This window comes from Glandiceps talaboti, chromosome 12 (genome assembly GCF_964340395.1).
Source record: "Glandiceps talaboti chromosome 12, keGlaTala1.1, whole genome shotgun sequence".
In the NCBI taxonomy this organism is placed as follows: domain Eukaryota; kingdom Metazoa; phylum Hemichordata; class Enteropneusta; family Spengelidae; genus Glandiceps; species Glandiceps talaboti.
Window position 1 is genome coordinate 19,376,545 of NC_135560.1, and position 22,000 is coordinate 19,398,544.

The 22,000-nt window shown below is 33.8% G+C and overlaps 1 protein-coding gene across 1 annotated transcript; it reads left to right on the forward strand.

The window, feature by feature from the left end:
- The first annotated feature begins 1,238 nt into the window (after nt 1-1,238).
- LOC144443610 (homer protein homolog 1-like) lies at nt 1,239-18,743 on the forward strand. Its single transcript, XM_078133153.1, has 9 exons — nt 1,239-1,397; nt 4,167-4,323; nt 5,810-5,941; nt 10,785-10,964; nt 12,376-12,506; nt 13,836-13,992; nt 15,414-15,533; nt 15,889-15,969; nt 18,495-18,743. Exons 1-9 carry the CDS (start codon nt 1,393-1,395, stop codon nt 18,672-18,674), a joined length of 1,143 nt encoding a protein of 380 aa, XP_077989279.1. The 5' UTR covers nt 1,239-1,392; the 3' UTR covers nt 18,675-18,743.
- Nucleotides 18,744-22,000: the final 3,257 nt, after the last annotated feature.

The following is a 22,000-nucleotide window of genomic DNA, read 5'->3' on the forward strand; positions in this document are numbered from 1 at the left end:
TATGTATTTAATCGGACTGTCGCGATTCAAGACTCCCCAAGTATATTATAGGCAGTTGATAAATTTTCATCATTTCGTCATTTGTAATGGAAAACATAAATTTCATTTACCCAAATAGAATTTCTCTACAAGATCTTTATACACCATGGAAAATAATGAGTATTGTTTTGCCTAGGTTTACTTACATATGCATATGCGGCCCAAAATGAACCACTGTTTTCAATCCCTACGCGCATACGCTACATCCGATCCGAGAGATCGGAGAGTAGTTGTTGATACAGAAGAAATGTAACATCAAATATTAACAATTGGAACGCGTTATCTATTCCATATCTAAAATGCATAAATAACTGAATTACTTTTAGTCGCTTCTTTATAGTCAAATTTTGGTCGTCAATTGTAATTTTAAGACTTTTTATATAACGATTTGAAGATATTGTCACAAGTTGTGCTGTTTGCCTGATTGGGGATGTCATTGTAATAACATTTTTTGCAATAACATTTACGGAAACCATTTATGGTGTGACTTCAATGTAAGTAGTATGCAAACTATAATTGTCTGTCACAACAATGCGTTCCGGAGGCTGATAGGACTTCCAAGTTCTGCCAGTGCATCTAACACGTTTGTCTCCAATTCAGTTAATTCTCTCTCTGTTTTGAGAAGAAAGGTGGCATTTCGGTTTATGCTACGTCTTTTTGACAGCCAAAATGTTCTGATTAATCGTGTTATTACTTGTGATGTACGGTTCTGTGGGCTTCAGGCCCACTGGTTGAAGGTTTTTTTTCTTTTAAAATAATACCTTTTGTAATATTTTCTGTTTGTATTTGTCTGTTATGTAAAAATTACGCTGTCTTGTGGTATATTTTTGTTCTTCTCTGGACCATGGGTCTGTAATAAAGTTTAAATAATAAATAATAATAATAATTGCCCTTGAAAAAATATAATTGACCGAATCGAAAACAGGGTTGCATAAATTAATATTTGTAAACAAGTACGTTCTGTTATCTATTTTTTAACATAAAACTGCTACAGTTAATATCATCACTGTACTTTCCGATGGTCTCGGTTATCCAGACTCTTGTCGTTGGGGGCTCACGCTCACGGCACCGCCACCGGACTCAACATTGTCAACACTCTCTCAGCTTACAATGATCTCAGACCACTACATGTTTTTACAATCCTAAGGAGTCTATAACCACTTGCGCCTGCGCATGAAAATCAACGTTGAAAGAGAAATCGTCGAAGCGGGACGTACACAATGTTTCTGTGGCAGTAGTAGCGTATTTAGTTGGTCAACCCAGTGCACTCTTAAGATGAGGTTTCCCTACTGTTGACAGATAACCAAGACAAAAAACACAAAATATTACTATTTATTCGGACAGTGAATCAAAATGGGGTAAGTGGAGAAAGTGATATCTTTGGACGTAACTTTGTTTTGCTTGAATGATAAGTGGTATGATTGTAGTAACTAACTGTTGATGTGATATGCGATCGGGTTGTATCTACTTACGGTGGTGTTGCGTCCGTAGGGTTGGTTGGCATGAACTTCGAGATCGTAAAATGCACATATGAACATGTAGAAGTGGGTTTTCATACTACGAAGTGTTTAGAATAAATATACATATATTTTGTGACCAACGTAGTCCACGTACGATATTTTAGATGAGATCTCTCAACTTCAAGGTAGTACACCCAGCAAGTCAATATTTGAACCGAACACAACACTTTTGACCCAGTTGAAAACACTGACTGTGTGATTGTGTTGACATAAGTCTTGTCGGACTTTAGAAATGTGTAACAATTTTTTTTTAAATTAATGATATTAGGTGCGGTAACTTTGCGGTGTATTTTTGTCGTCAGACAGGCAAATACAAACTACTTAGTCCCAACACTGTGGTGTCAGTTTAGCCATTGTTCAGTAGTTAATCATCACATGCCTTTGTATTAGTGGTATTTCAAACTTGGGTACATCTAACTAAATCCCCACAGGGGGTGGAATTAATTTGAAAGTTACACCTAGTTGCAGCCTAAGAAATGCTTCGACTACAATCCATGAATATAATGTGTGTGTGTGTGTGTGTATGTGTGTGTGTGTGTGTGTGTGTGTGTGTATGTGTGTGTGTGTGTGTGTGTGTGTGTCTGTCTGTCTGTCTGTCTCTGTATATGTATGTATGTATGTATGTATGTACGTACGTACGTACGTACGTTTGTTTGTTTGTTTGTTGTGTAAACTACATTTTTGTGTCTGTCTGGAGATGGGTCAGCGTGTGTGTGTGTGTGTGTGTGTGTGTGTGTGTCCCATTGTCTGTGTGGAGGGATGGGAGTCAGGGACATTGAAAACATTTACATTTAGTTTTCTGCCATAGTATTAAAGTGTTACAACAATAACTGCAGTCTATCTAATCAAAATAAATAATGCAATCAGGTGTTCATGGGCATCAAACTGATAATCACTCCCCTAGGCCTTGTCACACACTTCAGTAAGATTAATCTTTAGTTATATAGTGATAATTATCAACAACAGTGTACTAATTATAGGTACTCCAAACCTGTTTATGTCTGTAATTTGCATATCTTGCCAACCATAAACATCTATGTTCCAACTAAATATAAAGTTCAAATATTGGTAGTTTTCCAACTATCTGTGAAATTCTTATCAGTAAACCTTGTCAAAGAGCAAACATTCCTATCAGTCAAACAACACATATCTCATTCTCATGTATCATTATAAAGTACATTGTAAAAGTTTGGACCATGGAATTTGTTGATCAAACATCAGTCTTTTTAACATAGCAATAACAAATTATAACTTGACTGTTATCGTAATAAAAGACAGGGTTTAGTTTATAACAGTTTGACTGATATTGTAATTTGTTGAACTGCCAAGAAAGATCATTCTTGCAAGCAAGAGTACAATTTTTCTGCTGACGCAATGAACTTGACGATGTGTCTCAGACGGCGCCATAATAGAGGCTTTGGTTTACTATGATGAGAGAGAACTTTTCATCATAAGGTCAGAATATGGTATAAGATCAACATTGTAGGGTTGGACCATTCATTCATTGAATTGTCAGGTGACAATGGATGTGCATGTGTAAATGTTATAGACAATTTCATATATATCTGGGCAAGGTAAATGGTCAGATATTCAAGTCCTTACTATGTAAACTATATTATGCTCAGCGCATCTCTAATATTCACAAATATATATTATAGTATAATAATAGACAGTAGACTACATTGATATGTAAGTATATACCGAGTATGTCTGATGAAAATGACTGTTCAATGACTCATACATGCGCAATGACAATTTCTACTCGCAGTCAAAACATTTTGTTACTATAATAATGAGTAGAAATTTTCATTGATAAATATATTTTTCTTGTTTGATAAAACTAGATGGGTCCTTTTATATCTAAAAAATGGCTAATTTCTCTTTACAAAAACAAGTGTTAGTATGACATCGTGGTATATTCAATGATGTCATTTCAAAATATGAGATGTTATATGCAATATCACACCTAAGGTGTCACCTTAAGATGTTATAAAAATACAAAACGTCATTTCAAAACATAAGAGTGTTATGTATAATATCACACCTAGGGTGAGAAGTTTATGTGCAACAACATCAATTCAAAATAGAAAAGTTGGTGATGTACAACACCCAACTACAACATGAATAGTGTTTTCATGATTGATGGAATAGATGCTCATTTTATTTCTGCCTTCATAGTCCTGTATGTCGAATCTTTTCCCTAATCACCATACCAAACAAATTGGCATTCCTGGCATAATACACAGAGTGTATTACTCAATGCAGGAAGTCAACACCAGGAAACTTCAAAGCATAGAGGGGGTCATTTATGTCTATGCTTGAATAGACAAAACATGTGTAACCATGCTGTTCTTGTTATTAAAAGTAACCTGTTACTATATTCACCACTTATTCAAGCAAAATGATGGCAAGTTTTACTATACTACTGTATATATAGGAACGTCTTGGAGACAATTAACTGAAGTTTGTGTTTTAGAATTAAGGAAAAAATGTCATCTCTGTCTGTCAACAACAAGAAAGATACAACATGTATCACCATGGAAGGTAACCCATAAGACAAGGTACAGCTTTGTTTGATAAGTGATACATATTATGATTGTATTTCAGGGAGCAGCCAATATACACTACACGGGCACACGTCTTCCAGATTGATCCTACCACTAAAAAGAACTGGCTTCCATCCAGCAAGCAAGCCGTAGCAGTGTCTTATTTCTATGACAGTACCAGGAATTCATATCGGATCATTAGTGTTAATGGTTCAAAGGTAAATAAATGTATGTTGGTGGGGTGGGGTGGGGAGTAAAGTAATGCAGTACAGTTCTAGGCAGTACGGTACAGTACAGCACAGTAAAGTACAGTACAGTACAGTACAGTACAGTACAGTACAGTACAGTACAGTACAGTACAGTACAGTCACAGTACAGTACAGTACAGTACAGTACAGTACAGTACAGTCACAGTACAGTACAGTACAGTACAGTACAGTCACAGTACAGTACAGTACAGTACAGTACAGTCACAGTACAGTACAGTACAGTACAGTACAGTCACAGTACAGTACAGTACAGTACAGTACAGTCACAGTACAGTACAGTACAGTACAGTCACAGTACAGTACAGTCACAGTACAGTACAGTACAGTACAGTACAGTACAGTACAGTACAGTACAGTACAGTACAGTACAGTACAGTACAGTACAGTACAGTACAGTACAGTACAATAATTTTATTTGCAGAGTGTGTCCACATATATAGTGACCAATGTGTTAATACATTACAATTGTCAACATGTATATTAATGGTATACACATGTAAAGTGTTTTAAACTAATTACATTTACACATTTATATACTGTGTGTAATGATACATGGTATTACTTCCTTAGATTAAAGGTTAATTTAAAGTAAACACTGTGTGCTATGGTGATGAGGAATCAGCAATAGCATAGAAGTCATCTACCTTCTAATGAAAAAACGATCAAAAAATGTGTTTTGGTACACCACAAGAAATTGCTGTGTGTCAGTGGTGCATTACATTGGGACACACTGCCAACCATATTTGTTTTGTCTCGGTTAAAACACTAGTAGATGTAACTATAACCTACACTTGTCTTTCAACTGTGTAAAATTTCCACAAAATCTCCAAGGACAATAGTTCATTCATCCATAATCCAGTCGTTCTTCACCAGGGCGAGAAAACACTCAAAAATAAATCTTCCTGTTGAATCCTCAGGTGTTGGTTATAATACTAATCAACATTCTCAGAAAAAAACGAAAGGAAAACATTCCAAATCAATGATGTTTAGCTTTAGGGTCAGTTTTATAGGGTATGGGGTGTTTTAAAGTTGCAGTTCATACAACTAAGAGCAGAGGAACGGATACATAAGAACTCTCTGATATAGCAGTGTTTCAAATTTACTGCAGGGAATATTCATAATTTGGACCAGTACAAACTGTTTTCACATCAATATACTATCTGTAGTAAATGTAGAAAATTACAGAAATACTAAAGTTAGCCAAAAAATCCTTTATTTGTGTGACCCTGAGTTTTCTGTGTGTCGCTTTGACCATCTACAACTATAATATCTATAGCTTATCTCTTAAATTTATGGTTTATATTTTTATAGTTTCCATTTCACACAGCTGTTTCCTTTTTAACAATAATGAACCTGTTATGATTTACAATGACTGATTCTAATCACGTCATTACTTTTCTTATATTTCCATTTTTTGTGTGTTATTGATTTCCAGGCAATCATTAATAGCACTATCACTCCATTGATGACATTTACCAAGACAAGTCAGAAATTTGGACAGTGGTCAGATGGTAGGGCCAATACCGTGTATGGCCTAGGATTTGGGTCAGAGGTCGAACTCAACAAGGTCAGTAACAAAATATGAGATGCAAATATTAACTCTAAGTAATGGCAAGTACCTCATACTCATGCAGATTCATGGTGTGTTGTTGATGCTGTCACAACAAAATATCACTCATTTCATTAAAAAAATACAACTGTGACTTCACAGGATTTTGTTTACATGTAGTATGTTTTTAAATGCCCAGTGTATTTCAGTTTTACTGATTTATTTATTTATTTATTTATTTATTTATTTATTTATATTTATTTTATTTCATATAATTTGTGTCCTATGAGCCAGAGGGCTGGATGTGGCTCTTTTTTTGTAAATTTTATTCGAGTACTGTATAATTTGATAAGTCCAGAAATGATATCTTAATAAACAAATAAAATAACATAACATAACATAACATAACATAACATAACATAACATAACATAACATAACATAACATAACATAACATAACATAACATAACATAACATAACATAACATACTATGTCGTATTGTAATAGATAATCCTTTTATTCAGTGACACTTGGTTTTGGCTAAATCAGAGAACCAAGACAGCCAGATATTGAATGAGGTGGTGTAGTCTTGTAGTTGTCGAAATAATAATCAGTATTTGAAATATTGTTTATGGAAAAAAAGGCTGACAAAAATAGCATTATTAAAAATAGGCATATTACCAACCCAGAACATCAGATTGGTGAACAGGTCTACAGATGTGGAGGAAAGCTGCCATTTCACTTCACAAAATTGTAGTATTTCAGTTGTTGAAATTTAAATGTTAACACAAAAAAATTTAAGATTGGTACATTTTTAGTTGTACTTACTAAATAATTGTAAATGTAAAATTACAGACAGAAATCTCTCCATGTATGAATTCAACCAATGAAAATTCAAGTGAGAGTCAATCGTCCTATATCAGACTACATCATTTTTTGGATAATTCACAGTAGTCATCAAAATTTAGATACATGTAGCATTAGGACAGTATCAATTGATGTCTGATAGAAAGACTGACAGTAACGAAATACTGGAGGTATTAGTTACAAACAGAGGTCAGTGTACAAAAATAGGCATCAATAACAGTGTAATTTTACCCACATCACTATAGTATAGATGACTTCATTGACACTTGTTGACATCCTGTTTGGAGAACTACTGTTTGATAGACTGATTTGCATGATATTATTTAATTATGTTTATCCTCAAACCAGCCAGTTTTGGAAATTAATATGGTATACCAAAATAATTTGTCGTCAGGTTAAATTAATTTTGAACTTTTTTGAGAACAGAAAGAACACAACATAGTATTAGTGTTATAGTATACTGGGGGAAACCCTGTATTTTACATTATCATTTTGTGTATAAAAAAAAATACTACTTATTAGATATCGTTCCATATATGTGTAATTTCAACCATAGTTTATAACTGTAGATTAACATTTCATTAATTTTATTATCATATATATAGTAGTTTTCGTGTGTGGAATTTATGAATAAATAATTTCATATTTGTTGACCGTGTCACCTGATTCATTTACAATCAACATTAGTAATTGATTAACCACTCCTAAGTGATCTTTACAGTAAAACACTCCATTTTATTTGTTTTTGAGGGATTTAGCTTAGTATTGAAATGGCTTTAACAATGTTGAAATATTACAGTTGCTAGGATTATGAATGCAGTAGATACATGTGGCTAGTATACTTACACAAATATCTACCAAGCTGTTTGTGCCCTGGATAGTAGATGAATATGATGGAATTAGTTTGAGAACCCTGGGTGTTTATGCTAAGTTTATTCAGTATTTAGGGTTTGAGAAACCTGGTAACAAAGGGAGGGAATTGGTTTGTTTGTTTGTTTGTTTGTTTGTTTGTTTGTTAATTGATTGGTTGTTTGGTAAAATTTACACAACAAAGTTCCAATGTATTCATTTGTTTGCTAAGGTTTGACTACCCTGGTAACAAAGGAGGGGGGGGGGGTTAAAATTGTTCACAAGTTCTTGTATTCAGTGTTGTTGCAAAGGTTTGAGAACCCTTGTGATATAGAGTGGAAAAGTGGTCACTGGTAAAAATTATAGTGTTTCCTCACACCAGTAATGTTGGATTCCCAGATAAAAGTGTGGTTTGCTTACATAAATTTTACCAACTTACCGCCCAAAACAAATAAATTGAGATTTTACAAGTAAATTTACCAAACATGCCACATTCTCCATATTGAAATTTAATAATACCACCCATTCCTGCAACCATAATACATCCATGCTGCAACCAAGGTCATACAGCTTAGTTTGCAATATGTACTTTAGTTTACATGTTAACTTGAAGTGGCACTTGTGGAGGTCAAGGGTTATTGTGTACATCTGTGTGTAGTAGTACAACCTGGTATTACTTCATAATGATGCCTATTGTACCATGGCCTAGTAACAGCTGGGGAAAACATACACAAGCTATTGTGTATTATGCAAATTAATAAAAATAAAAACACAAATTGAGAATCTGCAAATGCTTCACTAGTGTATCGGTCATCTCGAGGTCATCCATGGCTTCTGATCATTAGTCTAGAGGCTATCCATGACTTCAAATCTTTTCTCACATCTAGCTCAATGAGGTGCTGAAATAAAATTTCAAATTCAAACGAAGCTACCTACAAAGTCATCATGTCTTTGTTTAATACTCAATTACATAAATCTGCCCAAGTACATTTGTCATATCAGGATGCTATTTATATACTGTTTACATCATTCTAAACTAGTAACAGATGGGGGTTAATATATACTCATTTGCATGAACAACTTTTGGTTCATAATTTCATGTTGAGCATGACGAGGTAGAGAGAGATTCAAAGCCACAGATAGCCCTTAGACTTGCGTTTCAGTGATTTAAGGTCTTGCATGTAGTGCCATAGACCCCAATACACGTAGGGTTTATGGTACTACTGCCGAGTGGTTAGTAGGATGTTCGACAATCGTGCAAGTTGGCAATGATCATGCGATACTCCGACACATCATTGGATTACATATTATAAGACTTAGAGCTAGATTAGAACAGATGACAGTAAACAGTTCTCAACACGTAGCTCACTAGCATGCATTTACAATATAATTATTGGATCAGAATAGGTTTTTTACAAATACATGGCACAATGTCTTGGAATATTTTTAGTCAAACTTTGAATGGTAACTTATCAAACGTGAAAAAAAATTTTTTTAATAGTTTGCCTATTAAGAACAATACCAACTTTGAACGGTAACTTATCAAATGTGAAAAAAAATTTTTTTAATAGTTTGCCTATTAAGAACAATACATTGCGTCTCCGTTCATGCAACCAAATGTGTATAAGGTTTTCGTTTAAGAAAGTGTGTCAACTCATTTTGATTTAGATCACTACGAGTTCACCACTACATAAAGTAACATCATGTACATACATTGTACTGCAGTATCTGGTCTTAGCATGGCATAAACTATGGAGATTATCTTTATTTGCTGGCTTTGAAGCATAGTCACAAAGTCCTACGATTTAATGGTCACAGTCAAGGTGTTGATGTCAAATAGTTGTTGTTTGTCTTCGGAAGATAATCAGTGTCTACCAAGATAATGACCTGTTAATGGTTTGCTAATTATTCAGGGATTAGACTGCGTGGGCAAGCATGTTTCCCATGGACCCCCAAAAATCAGCTGATAGATAAACAATTGTGAATTTATTACTTTAATTTTATTAATGGTTGTTGTCAAACACTGTAAGGAGCAACTAGAGAACCAGCTGCATATTGTCTGTAGACGTTTGTCACCAAGCAAAAATGATGTCAGTACACATACACGCATTTGAAAATATTACAGTACATGTCAATGAGATCCTGTCAATGCTGGATAGATGGAATGATGTATTGAACAATGACAGTACATTTGTACCATGCAATAAATAGTATCTGCTAGCAAAGAAAGTTACACCTGCTTCAACATAGCGTGTACATAAACTTGGCTAAAAGATAAATATATTGTAGTGTTAGATTATATTTTCAACAATAAAATGATAATTAATGTAAGACTGTCATTAATACCAGCAATAGATATTTGTCCTTGATATGATGTTATAAATAGAAACACTTAGTTGCATAGGCCCAGCTAAATGGTATAAACATTGTAATAACGCACACCGGTAGGCTGCTACGATACATGCATGTAATAATTCGGGTATGTTTATAAGGCAAAAGAACACATTATTGTGTATGCATGTGTAGACATTTTGAAGACCACAGTGTCATGTAGTAACTAAAAACTGCAAAATTTCATAAAATTCCATGCAATTCATCTAAGAATTTGTTTTATCTGTATTAAACTATACATGTAAAAGACTATGAACAGTCATCTGTACAATCAATCTAAAATATTGTTTTGACAGTTAATGCATAACCCCTCCACCAACGTCAGAAGGTCTATGGTTAATGTGTCAGTGATAGACAAGAGTCTTGATCCTGATATGAATATGTACAAAATGTATCATCAATATGTTTTTCTTACAGATATTCTTAAAGGGAAAGGATACCCTGTGATTGAATGACTTTTAATAAATATATGAGCATTAAACATGATAAAATGTGTTGGTTTCATTCACTTTCACTTATCGGTATGGGAGAAAACGTCAATCCAAACTTCTCTGCCCGTAGGTGGAAGTGACATGTGGACTTAGACACTACTTTCACTGTTTTCTACCACATAGCAGGAAGTGACGTAAAGCCCCATGAGAAGTGTAGTTTATGGTCAGTTCTGCTAGCAACTCATTCTGGTATACAACTCAGTGAAATTAAGACTACAAATTGCTGTTAAAAATGAACATTATCTTCTTTCTCTCTCTCACCAGTTTTCTGAAAAGTTTAATGAGATAAGAGAGGTGACAAGACAAGCATCAGAAAAAGCAAAGAGTGGTGGTAGTGATAGCAGTAGTGGCAGCTCTGTACAGTCAAATGGATCCGTAGTCAAATCACCCATGACGAATAATTATGTCTCATCCAATCAGAGCAAAGATAATGACCAAAATGAGGTAGGTGAATATTAATGATATTAAATAAATGTTATATTTATTTTTGTTGTCACAATCTTTTTCTGTTGACAAACATGAAGAACAAGTGTTCAAAACCAACTACGAAAACCATCTGTGTATCATAGCTTACATTCAGTAGCCAATCAGCAGTCAGTATTTAAGATTTGTATTAAGGTATAGCCAATCAACAATCAGTAAAATTTCCATGTGACTGCAAAGACCATGTGCGTGACTGTTACAGGTATCAGAAACCAATCAAAATTCAACTATTGCTAGGAACCACATGTTGTCTTCTGTCTGTCTATATTAGAGACAATCAGAAGTGGGAAAACTTTTGTCAAATTGAATAAAAATCACAACCACACAAATTAACCGTTCATAAAAATAAGAGTCTTGGAACAATTACAGAACTCTTAACATCTGTTTAAACCCCAATATTTGAGTCCCATGGATTACTACTATCTTATCAGTGGAGATGTAAGTTCAATATCATTATTCTTTTAGTCAGGACTAACCTTCGCTATAGCTCAGTCAGCCAGACAACTAATTTTCACACCCACCCAAAGTATTTTCTTACGTGACTTTGGCCTATATTTAAGGATGTTGATTGAAACAATTAAAGTTGTGAAACCCCTACAACATGCCTCTTAAAAAGCTATGAGTCCATCACATGTTTATGGGGGACTATGACAGCAACAATTACAAGCAATGAAAATACGTTATCACTTATTCATATATTGGTCATCTACTTGACACACAGTTCGCATTCCAGCACACCCCTAACAGGGTTACTATGATATATAGGTACTCGAAATATATAACACATAATATGTGACATCCTGGTTTTTGGTTGGTAAACAGCTTTATTATGCCATGAGTATGAGTGAATTCATTGATATATAAAACTCATTTATCATCTATAATAAAATGTCACTGATTTGAAAAAAATGATGTGTTTCATTGAAACCTGAAATTAATGTACATATATGTGTCATTACTTTAAAATAAACATTGCATAGTTATTGAACGTACAATCCTTAAACAGATCTGCAATTGTTTCAAGACCCGTGATGTTAGTGTGGTTGCTTAACATAGAATATTGTAACAGAGTCTGAGAGGGGGAATTATTGTCAAATTGACATTGTTTTCCCATACATTAAATATGTGCGAGGGAGAGATAACAAAGCAAAGGGAGTGGAATAGATTTCACTTTCTTACCCCCCACACACCTACCCACCCACCCACCCAATAAATTGAAAGTTATGATACATCCTTATACAACTGTACAGTTTTCTCAAAGTTGATGTTGTATTATGAATATTTTTTGTTCATTGTAAATAAGAGGTAAAGTCGCACAAAAGTTTTCAGCCACCATGATGACAATAATTCTTGTTTTCTTGGACCTTTTTAGGACAACACCAGCACAGACAGTGCAAATCAACAGTCCACCCTCATAAACCTTCGACAAGGTGATTCACATTCAGCCACAGATTCCCAGCTTAAATATGCTAACGATAGATTGAAAATTGCCTTAGCACAAAGGTAAGTCATAAAGAAGTGGGTCAGAGGTCAGATATTTAGGTCAAAGGTCACAAGCAGTGTTCATTGAGAACATGACAATGAAGGTTGAAGGACAAAAAACTGTTGTTAGAGCTACTACAATAGCTTTTATTATATTGACAGTACATCTACTTGGCATTTGAATTACTTGGGTCATAAATTTTTTTGTGCCATAAAGTTACTCAAATTTGGTGCAGCTTTTCTCTTAAACTTTGACCTAAATGTTGAATCAGTGAAACTTTTCAGCCAAGTTGGGATAAATGCACATTTTCAAATTATCAAATTACGAAAATATACAATGTAGACTAGTTCTGTGGTTATTTGTTAGCTTGTAAAACTTTGATGTTTTTCAAGATTCCATATTTACCTTTAGTGGATACACATCTTTAAAATACTGATACTGTTCACAAAGTAGTGATGTCACAAGTACACAACTTTTTTATTTTATTTATTAATCTTTCATATACAGACACCATTTCAGTCCTTAAGCACTGTTCTCCCAATGGAACCTGTTGCAAGTTTATTGTACACAGAAAAATAAACAAAAAAGGGACAAACTAGGACAAAACATTACAGAGGCACAGTGTACTTTAAAAGATATCCAATTACATTACCAGACTACATTCTTAAGATGTACTTTACGTGTAAATATCGATGGGTTAGGAGCTGATCTTATGGATAGGGGTAGATTGTTCCATGGAACAGCACCACTGTAGTGAAATGCCTGTTTCCCATATTCAGTTTTAACTGGAGGGATGTATATGTTTGTTACCTTTACTGGCCTGTTTTGTGTTATGAAGGTGAATTTTGGTTGGAAAGACTGAACAACTGTTTTTAAGATGAGGAAAGTGGTATAATTAATGAGAATAAATGAGTTGAATAAAGGCTGGTTTAACAGCTGTCAACCCATTCTCTGCACTATAGCCTATCAAACAATGACTGAAATAATCTATCTATCATTGGGAACAAAGTTTGTCTGAATTTCACTAACCCAAAAACTTGTTGTCTTGGTGTTACCAACATTTTGAAGAGCTTCTTGAGAAGGTAACTCCAAGACAAGTTTCTGGGTTAGAATTGTATACATACATCCAGTAAATTGTTAACTCTACTGCATAAAATAAAAAGCCAACATTTATAATCAATTGTATTGTCATTCCAATGTGTGAATCTGAATATTAACTCAAACTTGATAAGCCAGCTGTCCAGGAAAAGTGCATGGTTCACAAGAAAATACATCATAGTGACTACAAAAAGATGTTCCAATGTAAGTCTTTATATAGTGTGTTTGAGATTTTGACACTTCTTTTACAGTTCTGCAAATGCAAAAAAGTGGGAAACTGAGTTGCAAACATTGAAAAACAACAATGCCAAGCTAACAACAGCTTTACAAGAGAGTACAGCTAACGTAGAGGAATGGAAAAGACAACTTGCCTCGTATAAAGATGAAAGTTCAAGACTTAAAAAAAGAGTAAGTTTGTACCCCTTATGCCTTTCAATAGTCTTCATCTGGTTATAATTGTAAGTCTTCACTTGACTACTGATGTCACTGAGTGAGTGCAATATGAGTGAGATAAGGAGCCTTGTTACTATGAATTCAAGATAAGTTGTCACATGACTTCAATTGACCCTCTAACTTAGTATGCTAGTGTCTGGCTAAACAACCATTTTATGTTTGTAGATTCCTGTAAACTTTTCTATAACTGTCAAATTGTGTGAGAAAGTTTTGAAGTCTATGTTTATGAGGAATATAGTGTCGATTAGTGTTGGTATGTAAAATAAAGATAAGTTTAGGAAATAGTAGACATTTGAAGGAAATATTTAAAAATAATGAATTTTTCAAACAAAATATTCACCTGACTAGCTGCTTTTATAAAGTTATAATAATCAGAACAGCATTTATGTATTCAGACAGAGAGTTAGAGAAGTTTTGCATTATGTTTCATTGATGTACTAGTCAGTGAGTTGTTATTATTAGACTACTAAAAGCTATACACTAAAATATCATGATTATTGATTTGGTTCTTATTTCACATTTCCAATACACTTAAAAACTTCATACTATGTTTGACCTCGACCTGTTAGACGATATCTAGAAATTCCAGAACTATATCAACATTAGATTTGAGTGCCTCTTGACACCCAGTAAAGAATGTCATGTCAATGATTTTGTCAACAATCATACTATTGTTGTTTTCCCCGTTCTTCGTAAAACCTGTCTGTAATCTCACACAGTGCAATAAGTGTGTATGTACGGTACCACTATGTTGATTATGTGTGGAATGTGTTCTGTTCATCAGTCATATTAAAGTGACAACAAATAATTCATACAAATTATTTCAAGTCAAGATTAAGTACCACTATGTGTACTAGAAAATGTTCATGTGAGCCGAGAATATATCACTGTCAAGTACGTTATTTAGTAATTGTTTGGTAATGTGAAAATAATTTTGAATATCTAGAGGTATGGACAGAGTGATGATCTACCTATTTTCAAAGAAATTGAATTTTATTAGAAGTGACATATTTTATTATGGATGAATAACACTGATTATAACGACTTTTTTCTCACTTATTCAGTTCACAGTGAAGTTTTGATTCTCTGCCTGCCTCCAATTATATATTTGTTATTTATTACATTTGAATTTCCGACAGGACCCTCCTCATTTAGGGGAGTTTCAAATAAGATTCAAAAGGACCTCCAACTGTTGAAATTGTTGATCTGTACTGTGGTAGTTAATGCTATTGGTATTTCTTGTATTTGCCCTTCGTAAACAACCCCCCCCCCAAAAAAAAAAAAAAAAAAAATTAAAAAATGCTATCTTTGTACATGTAATTGTTGTTGATACCCATATGCTGTTGTAATGACGGTATACTTTGTGTCTCTTTCAGATTATAGAGTTAGAATCAACAGGTGGTGATAGTTCTAAAGTTTTACTGTTGCAGAAAGAGAAGACAGATCTAGAAAGTCGACTGAGTTCTGTAGAGTCTGACAACAAAGCCAAAGAACAGGTCAGTTTTATTCCAGTCAATATTATTAATAAATCAAATCTCAGAACCATATAATAAATAGCAGTACTGTGTATTTAGATTAAAATTCTGATAAACAATTCACATTTTTCATGAATGTCTTTGTCACATTTCAATTTAGAACATTCATCATTTTCTAATTAAGGTACAATGTGGTCAGATACATAAAAGGTATGTAGTATTATGCAGTAGAACATCTGTACCCCTATCTGTTGTTGTCTTTATCACTAGATTTCATGGGTCATTTCACTTGATCAAACCACAACAGTCTATGCCACTGGGTCTTGTCAACAGATGGTAGGGGGTAAATTAAAAAGTTGACTTGAATCTTTTACAGGAAATACATACATTGTCCAGAAGAGTGGAAGACTTGTCCATGCTGGAAAATCAGAATAGAACAATGGAAAGTCGTATCAAGGTATCTGAATATTGGATTTGCTGTCATTGCACATTTTATATCATATTTTAAAAGATGCACTAACACCACAGATAGATACAGTACTGAGCTACATAGTAAATCAGATGTAACCATTCTAGTAGTCAAAGTATTGCCAAGGCATTCTTTTACACTGCCAAAAGTTAATATACACAATTCTAACCTGACGACATTAAGTATTAAAAAAATATTCAGGTTTTCATCTACATTGAAATAACATGACTTGTGATTCATATTTTATCATAGGTGTAGTTTTCACAATGACAAACCTGTAAATCAAATCACCAATTTAAAATGTAATGAGTTCATCTGAAATGAAGATGTCAAGAATTGTATGCATAGTGGTAATGTTCATTTTGACCTGGTATATACTGAATATCATATTTTTAGTACTAGGTTACAACATAATTTGATAATGCTATATGCTATTTATCAAGTTTATCCTTGAATGTACTACAACAGTAAGGTACTCAGGATACTGTAACTCACTGCATGAATCTAAAGCAATATGGTAACATTATCTGTGATCTCTAGTCTCTTAATTCAGACCATATGGAACTGAAATTCCATCTGTATTATGTATGTCCCACATCAGACCAGTAAAACATGAATACAAATTATTTCATCGACAATGGTTGTTTGCCAACGATTTGCACCAGCAATTAAACTAATTAATCAGTTTGAGTAGATTGAATTTAATTGAGTCTAGACGACTTGTAATTTGTATTAGCCATAGATGGATAGTAATGTTACAAGTGGAAATTGACTGAATTTTACCCCAAGTTCTTAGAATACTGGCGTGTTAGCAGTGGAAATTGACTGAATTTTAACCAAGTTCTTCAAATACCAGTGGAAATTGAATGAATTTTACTGAAGTTCTTCAAATACTGGAATATTTACTATGTAATAGCAGTGGAAATTTAGTGAATTTTACCCAAGTTCTTCAAACATTGGAATATGACAGAATAAGTAGAAGGCTAATGATGTAGATGATGGCATACCAGATATTTCCAAATTTACTCCCTGGAATTTGAAAAGCACTCCAGAAATACACAAATCAGAGTTGAAAAATAGAAAGCATGTAACCATAGAAATGCAATTTTATGATACCAGTAGCAGGAAAACTATGTTAACTCTACTCAGTGTATAATTACACAACAAAGATACGAAGGCATACAGCTTCCAGTACATTTGTATTTCCTACGTCAATTATATTAGTTGGACCTACTTTCACTGTGTTACCAATGGTTATACTGTGTTAATGCAGGTCTTGAATAAAAGATGAAGTGAGACCCATTGTGAATAAACACCACATACCTAGATTCATTCATATGCAAATGTCGAATGCCTGAGGGCGCTATTTCAATTGCGTCATTCCATGACTGTGAACACCATCATGGGGGTCTGTGTATAGTACATGGACAGACCATTTAATCAATAAAAACAGTGTGAATGTACACATTTTTCAGACATTGTGAAACAATCAGATTGAGATCAACTGGAAGTTGAAAATGTTAAAAAAGAGAGCTTATAGGAAATGAAAAAATATCCTAATAAGTGAATATTAAATATTTATGGATATGATTCAATACTAGATGTTAACATTACTGACCCTTATATGACTTACATCTGTTTAGATCAGTGACCTGTTATAAATATAAATATATCAAAGGCTGATAAGAACACATGTATTTTGAATATAATTGAGAGATCACTTGCATTGAACTGACTTGATATCCAATATTATTTATCAGGGTAAAATTTCAGTTATGTTTATTTGAGATCATCTAATTTACTTCATACATCTATTTTGAGTATGGTAGAAATATAACACTTACATTGACTGACAGAATTCATAATTCTACATGCCCTATAACCTGGGCAAAGATCTTATGTATTTAATTTAGTTTATTTGAGATCTTCAAATTTCCTCCCAGGGAGATATTCAAAATCAATGCTGTTATAATGTTATAGCATAGCTCATTATACGTAGAGCTGAGATTTTATATTTTACTTTAATTTTGGTTGTGGGGTAAAAAAACCTTGTAAGTTGCAGAGATCCCTAGACAGTAAGATATGTTGTGTCTTTATGGCTTAAATACTGTGTTCTAAAAGGGATAAGCTGATGCGTGACAGCGCCCTGACACGACACAGGATACCTTACAAAATACAGTGGTTGCATAGTAGCTTTCTTTATATAAATTAAATATGAACACTAACTAGTGCTGTAAAACTGTTTATGTTCATCATGGAAGCACTAACATTCATACACAAGTTCTCTTTCACTTTTGATTGAGAAACACACAATTCAAACAAATCACTTTTGCCATAGTATACCCCAAGCTGTGTATTTTGCCATTTTAGTATACCCCAGGCTGTGTATTTTGCCATAGTATACCCCAGGCTGTGTATTTTCCCTAGTGTACCCTAGGCTCAGCTGTGTGTTTATGAATAGACGATGAAGTCATTGACACTTTCAATTCTAACCATGTGTTTTTATTTGTCAGTCTTTACAACAGGAAAATCAGTCATTCCAAGACACCCTCCAAGACATGAAAAGTCAACTACAGCAATCAAGACAAAAGGAAGAAAGACAACGTCAGGAGTTGGGAAGAATACATTCTCAACTTGGACAAAAATTACAAGATGTTATGCAGTTGCATAACCAAATGAGCAATCATGTTTAGAGGTCATACCTACAAGCAATGTCAAAGTTCAAAGTTGAGTCATGGATGATTTGGAATTAAGTAGCAGTCCCGTCCCTGAACTTTAATTTAAATATCTTTCTAGCATTATGATCAAAAGATGGTCCATTAATTTGTACAGAAATATATATGGTATCAGTTTTTTTAATGGTCCTAAAATGAAAAGTTACATAAAAGTTTTCAGGATCAAAATATATTTGCAATGATTTGTTTATCTTCACCAAACGTAGAATTACCTGAACCTAATCATTTCATGTCCAAATATGTTTGCAGTGATGGTCATCCAATGTAAAGTTACTACAAACTATTTTTTTTTCCTTACCAAAATTAGAAATTCTACCTTTCCTTTTGAAAAATGTGTATGTTACTCCTCAGTATATCCACTCCTTAGCGTAGTCTTCCACAGTAAATAAGGGATTGGCAATACAAGACTTGAGTGTAAGCTATCGAGGCAACACTGTGTGACTCTAATTATACAAGTTGCTGGACAATGAATTGCTATATCATTCCACAGTGCAATCAATAATTTAATCATCCATTTTTAGAAATAAATACCCAAAATATAGATTCTTCAATTCAAAGTCCTAAGAAGTGTGTGATGAAAACTTCTACAGGAAATATAGGAGTCTTGCTATCTTTGGTTGGTCTCATAGCTTCTCCACCCTCCTAAAAAAGTCAGGTACTGTACTTCTAATGTACAATTTCTTTCTATGAAAGCACGTCAAGATTTGAAATCTAAAGATTAATTAAGAGATATGGTACAGTTGGTACATTTTGTAGTCTATTCTTTGATAGTATTAAATATTAATACAACCTCTCTCACTAAACTGTTACAAGTCTGTGACTAGTAAGAGATTTATTGCACCGAAGACTATTTGTTTACTATTTACTTTACAGACTGCCCAAAAGTGCTGGTCCACTATGTTAAGTTTTTTGTTGGTTATTTGTTTAAAAAGTAAACAATTTCAGAGAATTGAGACGACGAGGACGAGGACGATGGCGGCGGCGATGGCGACAGCAACGATGACGACGATGACGATGACGACGACGACGACGACGACGACAACGACAACGACGACGACGACAAATCTACTGGTTATTTGGTTAATAGTGTGTGATAATTCAGTGTTATTACTATATAAAGTTCAAATTCTGATTTCTCGACGTTGACATGTAAGCAGACATATGTTACAGTTCAGTTTGAGTGGTTGTAGATTTGTGCATCTGTGATGAGGGTCGGGTAGAGTTTTAGTACCATCCTATCCCTAAAGTACAGCTACTAACTCTTCAATATTACCATAAATCATGATTGCTTATTAATCTTTTGATGATAAAGATAAAATAATAAACTCTCACAGGTCATTAGTGAAAATGTGACAGAATCAAAGATGTATCGATTCATGTCCAAACAAATCATAAGAATTCCTGTATCACATTGTGGATTTGCACCTTAAAACTTATGCTAACCTACTGTGTTTCTAGTTTCTAACCAATATTTGAAACACTGCCATCATATCACTTGCAAGTAATTGATAATCATAGGAAAAGTCAGACTTTTATACATTATTTATGATGTTCAGGAAACATTGGCCTTTCTTGTTGAAAATAAAATAGCTATACTGTTCATAAAATATCAGTATGATGAGTAGATATGGTGTCATGTGATTGTCACATGGTGATCACATGCTAGGTACCATGTAGTCAGTGTGACTTGAGGCAGGGTCAGTGTAAAACTAGAGTTTTGAGATTTTACCAGTTGTGAGCAAATACATTCTTGGCTGATTATCAACATAGTTGTTGGAGGATCTCTAGCTTCAATCAACAAAAGTGGAATGTAAACAAGTTTGGATATGCAGCGTAGAAAGTAGAATGTAAGATATGTCGTGTTGTTCCTCCCTCACCTGCCTCCTCTCGCATGTGAGGGCGTCCCATCATGGCAGACCTTACAAACTACGTAGAAAGAACTTATTGAAATCAGGGATAGCATAGCAAAATCATAGGGTAGAGTTATTTCTTAGTTAGAGAATTTTGCCCACCAAAAGGCATCTTATGCCAGCACCTAACATATTTCAAATGTTATATACATATATTTATTACTTGAGGGGAAGGGTATTTGGTCCATCATGGGGAATCATGGATTTATGTAAGATAGAATGCATTTCAGCTAATATGTCGAGGTTTTATAGTGTGTTTTGATCTGTTTATATCATGGAGGGAAATGCATTTGATGCATATTATCTGTTCATGTACATTATTGAATTGGCATTTTTTTAGTTATCTTGTGTGTTTGTGTAATTTAGAGATACATATAGAGTTTTCTTAATTTAGTCAGCAAACATAACTATCCAGTTATACTGCAAATATAGTTTTTCTACTTAGTTTAATGAAACCTTGTTCAACATAGTAATTTTCTAGTTCTAGTTTTGAAACAATGCATGTGAAGAGAGAAAAAAATGAAGGTACAGTCTTGTGCTTGTGAAGGGGTAGGTCAGTGAGGGCGCCCTCAACGCGGCATACTTACAGACTATTCCATGCTCAATACACAGTCCGTACCAGTCGTCATTCAAAGAAAACTTGGTCTGTTACATGTTATAGTTATACTTCCATGTTATTTGCTATGTATGATCAGTGTTTGGTAATATAAGATAACATAGAACAGAACAACCTTCTCCTTTGGGGCAATTAGTACTAACCACAAGGACTGCAACCACTGACTGGCACTGACCAAATACTTGACTGTATTGTCTTGTATTTAGTTTTAAAAAGTGTTTAATGGTTAGTTTCATATCGATAACCATTTCTTAGCCCAGAACTGAAAATGTGCAAAGATAGTGTGTAGATTATTAAATTTTCATAGAATATATAGCTATTTTAGAGCATGGCTTATTTAGCATGAATCAAGTTAACCAAAGATTGTGTGCATGAATTTTTTTTTAAATATTAATAAATTTTATTCCCCAATATTTAACATTTTAATTTTAAATCAGAACAATTTCCAAATCAAAAGATTAATGGTTATTCATTGCCTTTGTTAAGTTTTTCTATAGAAGGTATATTTTGAAGTTATTTGTTGTTTATTTGCTTGTTTCATTATAAATATGTAAGTTTTAATGTGTTTATTATATTTCTCATGTCAGAATTGTTGTTTTACCTAGATCTTTCCAAATGTCTTTCTGTGCTGTCTCTCAAACAAGTTTACTTTAGTTGCAATTATCAGAAGTCTCTTTCCAGAGCAGCGTATATAAACGAAAGATTTAAGTACTACCAACTATAGAGGGCGCACAATGGTTTGCAGAATACATGTATTT

Bases quoted from the DNA above. Each gene is read 5' to 3' on its own strand.
- LOC144443610 (XM_078133153.1), top strand. The intron at 5,942-10,784 runs GTCAGTAACAAA...CTCTCTCACCAG, and splicing joins CAGAGGTCGAACTCAACAAG to TTTTCTGAAAAGTTTAATGA. The intron at 15,970-18,494 runs GTATCTGAATAT...TTTATTTGTCAG, and splicing joins CAATGGAAAGTCGTATCAAG to TCTTTACAACAGGAAAATCA.